General features: G+C 45.3%; 1 protein-coding gene across 1 annotated transcript in view; it reads right to left on the reverse strand.

Annotated features, from left to right (window-relative positions):
• Positions 1 to 11722, reverse strand: part of LOC111144929 (glutamic-oxaloacetic transaminase 1) — a 31947-nt gene extending 20225 nt beyond the window's left edge. The window contains exons 1-2 of the mRNA XM_022499538.1: positions 11475 to 11722; positions 2277 to 2458 (exon numbers count right to left, since the gene is read on the reverse strand). Coding sequence (XP_022355246.1) covers positions 2277 to 2458; positions 11475 to 11592 — 300 coding nt within the window. The 5' untranslated portion in view covers positions 11593 to 11722. The remainder of the gene's footprint in view (positions 1 to 2276; positions 2459 to 11474) is intronic.
• Between the last annotated feature and the right edge of the window lie 2806 nt (positions 11723 to 14528).

The following is a 14528-nucleotide window of genomic DNA, read 5'->3' on the forward strand; positions in this document are numbered from 1 at the left end:
GAGGGAAGGCCATGTAAATGACCAAAACAGGAGCACAGGGCAGAGGAACAAGCACCTGTCCAAGACGATTAGTAAGTGCTGTAAGAAGTGTTGTAAGGTTACTAAGTGTGTAAGAAACATACAGTTTTAGAGGAAGGTCCCCAACATAGAAACTGTCTTTCTTTCTTCGTCAACAATGGAGTTCCACCGAATCTATCCCCAGTGTCTCTCAAGATAACCCTAGCTGCCTAAGTCCTCCCACTCTCAAACTTCATCAGGACTCTCCTTCAGCGAAAATCACATTACTTGTCTAATCATAACCCCTCCTTCAGCAAAACTCATTAATTACTTATCTAATTACAACCCGAGTTCCAGGACTTTTGCTCAGAACCTCCCAGCCTCCTGACAGAACCCTGGGCCTGTGTGCCCCTCATTTCTCCCCTGTTTACCAAGGTATCTGGGTAATAGCATGTGGAGAATACATCAGGTGATTCCAAGATGTGGTCCCTTCCATCACAAAGGCTTCGCTACGACACTGGCCCAGAGGAGCAGTAAGGGCAGCTGCCTTAAACTGCACAATACCCACCTGGGCTCTCGTAACATCCCAAGCCCATCCCCGCCTACCCTGCTGCCAGCTTTATCTTCTTTGAACACTTTGGGTAACTCCTCTGCTCAAACCTTCAGGTGGTTTCCCCTGTCCAAGGTGCCAAAATCAGCCTGGACACGCTCCTAGCTCCAATCAGGTAGGTCTCTCTTCTGCCTAGACCCACTTACCTCCTGACCCCAAATTCCCTCTACTCCAAAAAAATACCTCTCCTTTTCCTCCCTCTGTGTTTGCGGTTCCCAACCCTGGCTGCACTTTGGAGTCACATGGGGAGATTTTAAAACTATGCCCTTGCAGGGAAGGGAACTGGGGGGAGGAAAGGGGAACTGGGATCTGAAAGGGCAGGGAGGGAAAGGGCAGGGAGCAGGGTTCCTGGGTGGCTCAGTTGGTTAAGCATCTGCCTTTGGCTCAGGTCATGATCCCAGGGTCCTGGGATCAAGCCCCACATCAGGCTCTGCTCAGCGGGGAGCCTGCTTCTTCCTCTCCCTCTGCCCACCGCGTTCCTTGCTTCTGCCTGCGCTCTTTTTGTCAAATAAATAAAATCTTAAAAACAAGAACAAAAATAAAAAAACGGACAAGTAGGACAGGGAGTGAAGGGGCACATGTACCCATCTGTACATGTGTATATAAAATTCCCCAGGTGATACTATTCTACACTAATTCCCAGAATTGGGAACCAGAGTCCTGGCCTCATTACCCAAAGTTCAGCCCACATCCCAATTCTATCCCGACCACTATCCCTGGCTTCTGAATCCCCTTCTCCCCAGAAAAACACATACACACAGAATTCTGCATAAAATGTCAGGGTGTGGGGGCGCCTGGGTGCCTCAGTCAGTTAAGCATCGGACTCCTGAATTCAGCTCAGGTCATGATCTCAGAGTCGTGAGATCAAGCCCCAGATCAGGCTTGGCACTGGGCGTGGAGCCTGCTTGGGACTCTCTCCCTCTCTCCCTCTGCCCCCCACCCCCTTGTGCATGCTCTCTCCCAAAAACAAACAAACAAACAAACAACACAACACAACACAACAAAAAAAATTTCAAGGGGTTCAGAGGCCCCTTAAATAATCCCCTATGGGACCATGAACCACAAACCAGTCCTTTCCTAACACAGATGACATGTAGGGGTTAGAGAGTAAATGCCTTAACTGTGGTTAAAGAAGAGCAGATCTTGGTCCAGACCGGATTATCTTGGTCATTCCATTAAACTCCCTTGGCTTGGCATTTCCACAAATGGCTTCGACCCAGTAGCCACAATGTGACGGTCTACGTACAGCAGAGGACCCAGCAGCCACAGAGGCCAGGCTTGCCGTCTGGCCCTACCACATGCGCAACCCCGGCCTTCAGTTCACACTACTTAAACCCTTGTTCACGGACACTTCAACAGACTTTAAGCCAAACTGAGTTTTCAACCTTGTCTCACCTTTGCAATTTCTAAAGAAAACATAGTTGACCCTGAATGACACAGGCTTAAATTGTGCAGGTCCACATACATAACATTTTCTCTTCTCTCACTTTATTTTAAGAACACATACAAAACACGTGTTTTGTGTTGTGGTTATCCATAGGTGGCCAGTAGCCTATCGGCAGGTCAGTTTTGGGAGAGTCCATAGTGATTTAAGGATTTTTGACGGAATCGGCACCCCTAACCCCCACACTGTTCAAGGGCCAACTGTCCATCCTTTCCCAAAACTCACCCGCTTCTCCTGGATAGCTGGGCTGTTATCCCCGAGGGCCAGGCGGGAAGCACAGGTCCGGAACTCAGCGAGGCCGAGGATGGGCAGGTACTCATGGTTCAGACTGCTGTCGTTAGCAAGCTTCTGCTCCACCTTCCTCACGACCGGCAAAACCCAGGGCTGGCAGTCGTCTGTGCGGTAAGCTGGAACACAGCGAAGAGTCGCTTAAGAGGGAGGAGGCAGGCTTCATTCAAGGAAAAGCAGGTGCTGGGACTGGGTGCCTTCCACCTCCTTCCATCAAACAGAGAGCGAAATGAAAATCAAGTTCATTTCCTGACTGTCCATCTGCTTTGGGCCAGGCACTGGGTGAGGCGCTAGGGCAGGCAAGACAGCCATGGTGCCACCCTTACAGATACGCAAGCTCTTAAATATGTGACCTCGAAAAAACAGAATGCTGAAATATCACTGGGACATCACAGAGCCTGATGGACAGAGAGTGCACGAGACAGCACTCTGCACACTCACGACCACCTAACAGTTGCTCTGTTGATCGTCCTAGCACATTGAGATCTGTAAAGCCATGAGTCCAGAATCATCTTCCTTCTCCCAAGAAATCTCCCAAGAGAATTCTGGAAAAGTGCTAGGTGCTCCTTCACATGACTGCTGCAACTTCAAACATAAAATGTGGAAAGGAGGTGGCAAAAGGCCTACCTCCTCCTCTTGTCCTAGAAGAACAGAAGTGGGACAAATCGTGAGCAGAGGCCCCGGGGCTGAAGATTCCAGCAGATGGTTACACAATCCCGGACAACCTATTTGATGTCTGCACACATCTTTGTCCTCTCTCTGCCATGCCTGAGCATCTGACTATTCCTCTTACTTCATATTCCACACTTTTATTGATCTAAATGTATCTATTTCATAATTAATCCTGCCTATAGCAAATTTCTAAGCACCTCGACACTGAAAGTATTTCTGGTCCTGTTATCCTATCACTGATTTTTTTTTCCCCTCTTGTACCGTATGATTATCTCAGGATTACAGCTTTAGAGGGCACCGGCTGTGGCTTGCACGCAAGCCAATGATCTGAGCTGATTCCTCACAGGGGTCACCTGACTCTGCTGGAATGTTTAGTTCTCCAACAGACCCACACTTTTTCAAGTGATTTTGAAATCGAAAATTTTAGAGTAATTCTGATTATTTTATCTTGTTGATTTCTGCCCAACATGAACCCCTGACTTCTTTTTAAAAACCACTTTTTAGGGTGGTTGAGATTGTTTATAGAACAACGTATGCTGACTGTAGGAAATTTTAAAAAGCCCAGAGAGCAAATGATAGACATTATGATTAATATATAATCTCAGCACTCAGAGACAGAGTATGAACATTTTAGTGTACAACCTTCTGAGCTTCTACATGAGCATATTCTTTTATAAAATCTGCATCATACTGTATATAAAATTTTCAACACGCTTTTTTCCACTTACTAAATACAAGTATTTTTCATTGTCATTCACTATTCTTTTAACAGATGATATATTCACGTCCCCACTCCATCCTAAGCCTCCATCTATCTCGTTCCAAATCCTCCCCTCCAATAAATAAGTTATTCTTCATTTCTTTTGTATCTTTCCAGAATTTCCCTATGCATACATAAGCAAATACAGCCTCTTATGTCCCCCTTTTTTACATAAAAGGTAACATATATTATACACTGTTCTATTCCTTGCTTTTTCTAAAGATATTTTTCTGTGTACAGAGTGCCCTTGATTTTTTTTTTTTTTAAAGATGCATTTATTTTGAGAAAGAGAAAGAGAGCACAAGTGAGTGCAAGGAAGCGGGCGGGGGGGCAGGATGCTGAGGAAGAGAGAATCTCAAGCAGATGCCAGGCTGAGCAGAGCCCCCTTCGGGCTTGAGCTCACTACCCTGAGCTCATGACCTGAATTGAGATCAAGAGTCACATCTTAACCAACTGAGCCACCCAGGTGCCCTCTTCCATTCTTTTTCTACAGCTGCATAACTGATGAATGTACCATAATTTGTTTTGCCAGTCTCTTGTTGATGGACATGTGAGCTATTTCCAATCTCTGGCTATTACATAACAATGCTTCAGTGAACAACCTCATACATATGTCATCTTCATGTAAATATATCCATAAGATAGATGCAGGGTTGAAAATGGAACTGTAGGCTAAGAAGTATGTGTAAAAATTTGTAGTTCTGACATATATCCAAATTGGCCTCCACAAGGATTTTATCAGTTAACACTCCTACCATCAGCATGTAAGCATCTGCTTCCATAGCCTCATCCAGAGTAAATTTTTGCCAGTATGAGGATGCAAATGGTAACTCAGGGTAGTTTTAATTCACATTTCTCTTATCATGAATTCAGTTGGTCATTTGTCTTATTTACTTATTTACTCTCATACATATTTATTTAAGTAGGCCCCATGCTCAGCACTGAGCCCAACACAGGACCTGAACTCATGAGCCTGAGATCAAGACATGAGCGGAGATCAGGAGTTGGAGGCTTAATCCACTGAGCCACTCAGGCGCACCCACTGTTCATATTTATGAGCCATTTACAACACAATTTTAGTAGCTAGACAACATTCCTTTTCATGCAAAATTTATTTACTATTTGCATTGCTTCTGATATTATAAACACCGTGAAAAATGTTCTTATATCTTTACATATATTCATGCATGTTCCCTTAAAGTTTCTAGATGTAAAATTACAGTCAAAACTCATACAACAAATAAAGAGTTTATAAGATCATTTTGACTTGGGGTCTTACTTTTTAAGATTTTATTTATTTATTTGAGAGAGAGAGAGAGAGAGAAAGCATGAGAGGGGAGCAGTCAGAGGGAGAAGCAGACTCCCCATGGAGCTGGGAGCCTGATGTGGAAGGCAGTGGCTTAACCAACTGAGCCACCCACGTGCCCTCAGGGTCTTTCTTCTATCAATGAACTCTACCCTCTAGGGATGTGTCATGTATGAATCTGATAAGCACCTCAAATGAGTAATAAGAATGTAGATAGAGGTGCAGACTGACACAGCCACTAACCAATCAATGGTCTCTAGGTAGGTGGCTGTGACTCGCAACACTGTGGCAACACTGCCACAACACTCACACGCTACCCCCTGGCCTACCAAATTCCTTCCAAACAAGTCAGAAGCCTATGGTATCAGGTGGGATTTAGTCTGGTTTTTTTTTTTTTCTTTTTAATATTTTGTTTATTTACTTGAAATGAGAGAGAGAGAGAGAACACATGTGTGTGCAAGAGCAGGGGGTAGGGGCGGAGGGAGGGGGAAGCAGGCTCCCTGCTAATGCAGGGCACGATCCCAGGACCCTGGGATGAGGACCCTGGGATGAGGACCTGAGCTGAAGATCATAATCTGAGCCAAAAGCAGTCGTTCAACCGACTGAGCCACACAGGCACCGCTGGTGTGGTTTTTTAAACAGATGTCAAAATAACCACTTCCAAGTAAGAGTTGTCCCTGAAGATTTCTCTATGATCACAATGCTACCACTGTTCATAATATTCTTGGAATTCTTCTTTTGGAATTATTTTTAGACATGATGTCTCATTATTTTGAATATCCTCAATGGTGCCAAATCTTTGTCCTTTGAAAGTAAATTTGATTTCTGGAAATGCAACTTGCAGCAAGGGCAAACGTATCTTTAACTAAACCACACAGAGGGGATACTATTTAGATGTACAATGTGGGTGTTCATAGAAAAACCAGTTCTGTTAGGCTTCATATCTGTGTTTGGAGATTATGTGTATTGCAAAATTATGCCATATGTATTGTATTTATGATAAGTCATTTGTAAACCATGTATTATAAATAGGAAAGACAAAAAAAGTCCCAGAACCACCATTCTTACCCATACCGTCTACTCTGTACTACTCTAAAAAATCTTGTCGTAAGACTAGATGCAAGGAGTCATTGTGTCTATATTGTGACAAAGGAGAAATTGGCCAACTTATACCTCCCCGGCCTCCTCCACAGTCCAGTTTCTCCCAGGTTCAGTTCCAGGTTCATACCCCAGGCCTTGCCTAACTGCCCTAATGAAGCAAACAGAAGAAGGTTCTTGGTGACTAGAGCAATGAGGTCAAGCATTATTAACAACTATGATTCCTACTCTCCCAGTGGATTTTCATTCCTGTCTGTCAGACCCAGGAGTTTCTCATCCATGTTTTCATTCACTCATTCATTCAACAAGGACTTACTGAATCTACCAAGGAGAAGACATTGGCTCTAAGTAGCTACACAGAAATGTGCAAGGCAGAGTTAGATACTGTCTGCCCTGGAGGAAACACAGTATATACAGCCCTTAATTCTCTTGTAACGAGTCAGGGAAGACTTTACAGAGAATGAAGGATGAAAAATGAGTAGGAATTTAAAAGGTAGTCAAGGAACGGCATTCCAGCGTGGAAGCGGAGTCTTCCCTTCTGCCCTTCTAGTTTCTCTGGCTGGTCTAATAATTAGATTGCCATAACAGATTAACAGGAGGAAAAACAAAAGTTTAATAACCTCTACCACCTGTATACATGGGAGAGACACAGGACAACTGAGTTAACGCCATACAGTGGCCAAAGCCGTTACCTTAAATACCACCTTCAGCTAAAGACAACAATGTTGGGGGTGGGGAGTCAACTCTGCAAGATGACCTTAGAGGCACAGGAAACAAGAGAAAGGTCAAGATGCAGATTTAAGCCCTGCCTCTCCACTGATAGTTCCTCCAGATTTAGAGTCACCTGAGAAAGACATTCTTACAAATGGATATTTCCCTTATAAATGTAAATGTTTCTTATAAAAAGGGTAACTTCTACTTGGTTTTCAGAATTTCTCCTGTATTTACAGTTTCTTAAAAATAACCAGCTTAAAAAAAAAAAAAAAAAACAACTTAGGAAGTGCCTGGGGGCTCAGTTAAGCAGCTGCCTTCAGCTCAGGTCAGGATCACAGGGTCCTGGGATCGAGCCCCAAGTCGCCCCAAGTCGGGCTTCCAGCTTAGCACTGAGCTTGCTTCTCCCTCCCCCTCTGCCTGTAGCTCCACCTACTTGTGCTCTCTATCAAATAAACAAATAAAATCTTAAATAAATAAGTAAATAAATAACCAGCTTAGAGCCTATTTCGGGGGGTGGGGGGAGGGTTACATTTTGCTTCCCTTCACCAGACTGAGGGAACGCCTGTCTGAAGGTCCAAGAGAGTTGGAGACGGGAGGCTTCTGAGGATCTGCACCTTCGGGGCTCAGACATAGGACCCGTGGAGGAATATGGGTCAGTCTTGGAGGACATCCTCATCTAAGGAACATAGTTTCAATGGGGAAACCACTGAAAGCACTCAAAGAGAGTGATGTGGATAGTGGTCCATCTGAACAGGATCATCTGAGTGACACGACAGAAAATAAACTGCAAAGGGGAACAGGGATGGATAGTGAAGTCAGGCGGGTACTGCGGGCATTCAGAGAGGCAGTAATGGAGTCTCTGATTCAGGTAGTGGCAACAAGGGTAAAGAAAAGACGAGATACTCAAAATAGATTTATGAGGTATAAAATACAGAACCTAATGACCAAATAAACTGACGTGGGAACAGGGAAAAGATGACAAATGACTCAAAAGTCTGTCTAGTCTGGATAAAGGCTGGTGGTGATGTGGGGATGGGGAGGGGGTGGATGGAGAAGGGGTCCCACTAAGATATAAAACGTAAGTAGAAAAAGAAAGATTGAGGGGAAGGTGGAAATGATGAGTTTTCTGAACATGCTGCATTTGTAGGATGTGTTTAGCAAACTGTACCGAGGATGGGTCTGGCTTTCAGGGAAGTAGTGCAGGATGGAAAGAAAGATTCCCTAATTACAGATGTCAACAGTACCTGAGCCATCGTAATAACAAGGACTTACTGAATACTTAGTACCTACGAGGCACTGTGCTAAGCGCTTTACTTTTTCTTCTAACCCGTTTAATTCCTGTAATGACTCACAATACAGATACTATGATCTGGAAACTGAGGTCAGAAGCGTTGAATAATTTGCCCAAGATCAAGTGGATTATAAGAGCTGGGCTGTCATATTATTAAGTTCATGGATCCATGTGGTTTTTTTCTAAGAGCAAGAGAAAGCCTGAAGCAAGCAGACCCCAGAGGCCTGTGCGACGGAGGCCTCTTCATCACACAGGTTTCAGGGGAGTTCAGGAGTGCTGCTTTTCAGAAGAAAGGAAGAACGCAGAGAATTAAATGATCAAACCATCCCCCTCCTCTCCTCTGAACATCTCCACTTTCCTCGCTCCCCTCCCAGGAGCCCCTGCACATATATATGCCTCTTAAAGCCCTTTTTTCCAGCTAGAGTCCTGGGACAAGGGCCGGGGAGTATTCAGAAACACCTGATACAGCACTTCTATCCGACAATTTTATGTGAAGATGCTAGAAATCCCCATTAAAAAACACAACAAATATTAAAATAAGAGAAGGTTATTTGGAACTAAAGGAAGCTCAATTCCCGTGATAAAAAGACTGGAGTCTATTAAGCAATGTCTTGTTCAGGCAGCATGAGGCTGGACCCATGTCCCCCCCTGCCCTTGAAGCCACGGGTCTCAAACCCTGAGAAGCACCAAAATGGCCAGCTCAGGGCACGTTGTACTTAAATGTGACGCTCTGCTTTACCTAGAAGGAAATTAGGGAACCAGTGCCAGCAAGAGTATCTCTGGAGAAACTCAGCAAGTAGAAACTAGGTAGTGAAATTATAGTTGCAGCTTATTTTAAACACATCCAACAGCACTAGAACATGAGCTGGATAATCTCCCCTGGGTTTTATCTTAAGGGGGTGGGGTGGGGAGTATCTTCTCCAAAGTCAGTGATTAATTAATTACATTTCCTTCACAGAGGATATACTTGGGGATTTGTATTAACTAGAGCTAGAACATACAAAAGCTGGAAGGAGACCTCTCTTTCTACTCTAATTAGACCCTTACCTGAGCCCCTGCCATCCACCAAAAAAGAGATCATAAAAAGAAAAATAGTATTTTTATCACTTTTCACTTATGTATCACATTTCACACATAATTACTCATTTAATCCTAAGCCAACTGATGAGGCCAACATCATTATCCTACATGTAACGTGCTAGTGAATGTTTGAGTAGAATTTGAGAGAGGGAGGCATTCCATCTCTGCTCCTCAACAGACTGAGTTCCAGGATGCTATACAGCCCTCCCAAGGTCACGCTGCTGGACTGCAGGGATGGCCTGTACTAAGATCTCCCGGCTCTTCCCACTACAGTGCACACTGGCAGCCTCTGGACCACCTAACGGACCCAAAATAGAGGAGAGGACAGTTCCACCACCAATAGCCCTATGACCCGGGGCAAACTACTTTATCCAACTGGGCTTCAGCTTCCTTCTGGTGGCAACAGCCCTCCAGAGACCTTGTACACATTAAGATTAAAGGCACACATTATTTGTTCCTGGTAAGGAGGGAACGTTCCTGGGTTCCTGGGAAACATGACAAAGGCACCGTCACAGGTGAGATGACCACCTGAACTGCAAACTCTACTTCTGGGCCAATCATTTCTGGCCTGGGCTGACCAGGCACTACTTCTCTGCACCCAGCAGTTTATTTCTAAACCAATGTCAGAAATGATTTCATTTTGCAGTTCTTAAGCTGAAAATTTTTTTCAACATCTTCTGTGCAACCTACCCAAAGAAATGCCAAAACAACTCTTACATAACCCGTACTTATTTGCCAGACATTATTCTAAGTGCTTGTAATGTATTTGAGTCTCACAAAAACCCTGTAAGATCGTTTAATGGTAACTGAGACCCCCTCCCACAAAAAACGGAACACTTTTAGAAGATGTATTTAAGTCAACATCATATTATATATCTGGCCCTAATTAAATACTTGGAGGTTATAAATTGGATTTAAATTAAGAGCTTGAATGGTACCCGACTCCAATTCAACTCAAGGCAAACTTTCAATACTTCTCCTACTCAGTAAAAACATCACTTACTCTCCATGGCTGAAACTATATGGTATTTACTTTTTAAAAAATGCTTTATTATGGAAAATTTCAAACATACACAAAAGTCACAAAAATAATATAATGGGTGCCAATGTACTCATTACCTAGCCTAAACAAACCATACTTTTTAATGGCTTTTTTCTCACCTCTTTCCCATACTCCTTAGTGAAGACTTATTTTTAACAGGTCCTATGTACAGTCAGAGCAGGAAGCCTGATTCTGAACCTCCTTCTCACCACCATCCACTACAAAATAGTTCGATTTTCTCTTTCCAAAATTTCTGGTCCTTCTACTCTCAATCTGTTCCTTAGCATGAACATCATATTTTCTTCAACCTGGCTGGTCTTTGTGTGTGATCAAGTGTGTTTGGAGCTTCAAACATTTAAATGAGAGTGATAAGAAATGACAAAGTCACCGAATGTTAGAGTTATTCTGAGGTACTCCAATCTAAACCCTTCTCTTGCAGAAGGGGAAACTGAGGCCCACGCTCTCAGCTGTCCAAGCAAGAACTGAAGACAAGAATGGGCGAAAGCGAGCTTCTACTTCCTTTCCACTCTTTCCACTCCTTCCTACCATCTCTAACCATTCCTACCACATCTGCGAGGACCAGAATATGATTCCCAGGTCCTCCCAGGCTGCATTAACCTGTGTCAGAAGCACTTTAGAGTTCTATTGTATCACACCTTGATGTTGATATCCATGAGACCAAAAGCACGCCTCAGGCTTTCTCCCCACAAGGCTTGGGTAAAGTGCTGATTGTGACCTACCTGGTAGTCACTCAAATATTTACTAACCCAGACTAGAGTTTCCTAAGGCTCAGAGTTCTCCTTCATTCGTTCTCCAGCAACCAGGACATCAAGCCTATCAGGATTCCTGGCTTCCTCCCTCCCCTTATCTTGGGCCTCCCCATTTATTAACAGTTGAAAGGATGTAGTAGTATAAAGAACACAGAATGGGGAATCAGTAAAACTGGGTTTGTGTCCTGGCTGTTAGACCTGCACTGTGGACCTTGGACACATCTCCTTTTTCCAAGGACTCCACATGCCCCTCTGTAAAATGGGCAGGTTGAAAAACAGCCCCGTGATTCTTGCCACCTCTCCAGCCAGCATCAAGCTAGGCCTCGGCCTTTCCCACCGCACCCACCACCCGGGTTAGGTCCGCTCCACTGCCCAGGTTGCTCCTACTCGCTGCATCTTTACCTCCCACTCCCAGGTTGACCTTGCGGGGGTCCGGATCCTCCCGGAAGTCGGCAGTGAGCTTAAAGACCAGGACCGGCTGGGCCTGCGGAACCTCGGCGAACACAGATGGAGGCGCCATAGCAGGAGAGCTTGAGACAGGTGAGAGCTTCCACTCTGCGTCTGGAGCCACTGGGTCCGGTCTAGACACGGCTACTGGAGGAGACTCTCACCTTCACCTAGCCGGCAGGGGCGGGCCCGCGGCCTCCAATGGTCTAGCTGCGTTCGGAACTTGGCAACGCGGCTAACCAATCGGGAGCTTCTGACGCAGAAAGGGCAGGAGGGAGGGGACGCTCTTAGCCAATCCAAGCAGAGAATCTTATCGGAGGCCAGTCATGATGCAACCAATGCACTGGGCGCCGGCAGAGAGGGGGGACCCGGACTAGGGTTGATTGGCAGAGCGGACTCCTATGGCTGAGGGCCTGCTTCCGGGGCCTCCGGGGCTGGCGGGAGGAGCCGAGCCGCACGGGGAGCGGGAGGTGGCTTCCCTGACCTTCGAGGGCCCAGCGAGGAGGAAGGTGGCCGGAGGGAATTCCGGAGGTTCGGCCTTCCGGCACCCAGGAGCAGGCGTTCTCCGGGCCCGGCCGGGCAGCGCGCGCCTTCCTGACCCCGGCTGGCAGCCAGATCCCCGGCGTCTGCGCGCTCGGGACGAAAAGTCCTTGGCCTGAACGTGCAGCTCCGGAGCGCGCGCGGCGACCTTGACCATTCCTGCCCGCTGTTCTCCCCGAAGGAAATATGGGTGGGCCGCCTGCCTGGGTTTCAGGCAGGGGACATCCTACTAAAAGTGGGGGAGTGACCTTTCCTTACAAAGAGGGTCCTAGTCCTCAAGGACCTTCAGGATTTGGGCAAGGTGTCCCTCTCCAGCTTTGCTCCCCCGCACGCACTCAACCAGATCGTGCTGTCATCATCTGGCTGGTACCCAAACTGCCTCTTCTTTTAGTCTGGCTGTTCCTTCCTCCCCAGCTCCTCTGTCCACCGGGCGACCTTCAAGATCCCGAGTAAATAAATGCCTCCTTCATAAAGACTCTTCTTAACCCCCACTCTGGTCAAAATCCGCCTCTCTTTTCCTGTGCTTCTGTACCTTGTTGGCAATATTACCATTTCAGAAAATGCCCTAGTTAAGAACCTAGCTCTGCACCCAGAACACCTAGCTTTAGATTCTGGCTCTGTCATTTACTGACAGGCAGGTTTAGGCAAGTGACTCAACCTCTCTGTTCCTGCTCTGTAAAGTGGAGATACTAGTATTTTCCTTAGGGCTGTTGTGGGGATTATATGAGTTGATACATACAAAGTGTTTAGTTGCATATAGTAAGCACCCCCTAAATGTTAGTTAGCTGTTGTTGTCATTGCCCATCTGCCACACCCCTTGTAGATGGTAAGCTTCTTTTGGCTAGAGATCCTACCCTATGTAAGTATCCCCTAGTGTTTTGCACTTAGTAAGCAATAAATGGTGGAAGGACACATCCATTCTCTTGGTGTTTCAGGAGAAAACAATACCCCAGCCTCTGTTCATTGATAATAATACAAATCTCAAAATGAATTTTCCACTCATAGTAACCAATACAAGCCAAAGAGACTTTGGACAGCACCTGCCAACCTTTGTTATCACCTGCTTTTTTCCAGGAGCTTTGCCTCTGCTTTCAAAGCTAACTGCTCAGGGTGTTTCATTAATACTGCTTTCCTCTAAGATTGCAAGTTCAACACGGAAGGTGAAATGACAATGAACTGTTAGTAGTTCTAAAAGCAGAGGCAAAGGGCAACTGCTGAGAGGGGTGTTGTACAGCCCAGCCTTCCCAGAGTTTGAGAAGGATGATCTTCACAGCGTTGGCCAACAATATCATGGTCATTTCTTACGTCATTCCTGCAGGAAAAACAATCCGTGGTTACCTAAACATGATGAACTTAGCTAAGTCCAAATAAATATTTATTGACAATCTAAGCAGCTCCATAACCAAGTCAAGGAGATAGGGGCAAAGAAAGTGACATCTGTAGTTTTTCTTCATGTCTTCATAATATCTGTTCTAAATTTTAGAAAGGGGCAAACAGTTAACTGGGTATAGCGGGGAGGGAAAGTACATATCATGTGGGATCCAAGTCTCAAACATTTTCCTTGGTAATATTAGGTTCTTGGAGATTACATTCAGTTCCCTCTCTCTTGAGCCCTGCACCCCATCCCTCTACACAAAATGCCAATCTTGAAATAAACAAAATGCTTTTCAGGCCATTGCTAATTTTAACACTTTGACTTGGAATTGAGCAATGCTGCCTCCCTACTGAATGGCTAGAACAAGCAAAAGACTCTTCAGAGGCAAACATTGCCCAAACAAGTAGGCAACCAGGCAAAGTGCGTGTCCAGGAAGAGAGCAGTAGAGTCAAAGGAAAGGAGGACTAGTATTCTCCTTGCCTCATGATTTGCTATGACTGTCATAGCATCCTCTCTACCAACTCCCTCCTGGCTTTTTTTCTTTCCCTTTTTCTTCAAAAGAATTGGGAGGGAGGAACTAGAAACCCACACAGCAACAGCTTCATCTGGAATGAATTCTTGTAGAATATACTTGCCTGGAAATTGGAAGTGTTCAGAGTTGAGCAGCGCTGCCCCAAGCATAAGAGGCAGTCCAGGCCAGGTCAGCCATGGACACTGCACAGACCTCTAACCAAACCCAAACCTGCTTATTGTATTCAGTTTTGGCCCCTGATACCCTGAAGGTCTAAATTTAGGAACAAATCAGGAGAGGGAGGAGTTTTTCACCCTTTGTACTCAAGGGCAAAGTGCCTCAGAATAGTTACATTTAGGTGTATGCTGTCACTAAGGGTAGGGTATTATTCAAAAGCTGACTTGTGTGCTGAATGAGTATTTCTCTAGAAGGCAAACCTGCAATCTGTTCAGAATCACTGTGTGGCTGAGTAGTGGCCAATAAGATAAGCATAGAGCCCCTAAGGCGGTGGTGTTCTCCGCTGGGTGGCATTTACTCTTGCTGAGGAAGGTGATCGCTTATCAACCTCGTCCTTCAAATTAAC

The sequence above is a fragment of the Enhydra lutris genome, unplaced genomic scaffold, assembly GCF_002288905.1.
Source record: "Enhydra lutris kenyoni isolate GAN:26980312 unplaced genomic scaffold, ASM228890v2 scaffoldscaffold12, whole genome shotgun sequence".
In the NCBI taxonomy this organism is placed as follows: Eukaryota; Metazoa; Chordata; class Mammalia; order Carnivora; family Mustelidae; genus Enhydra; species Enhydra lutris.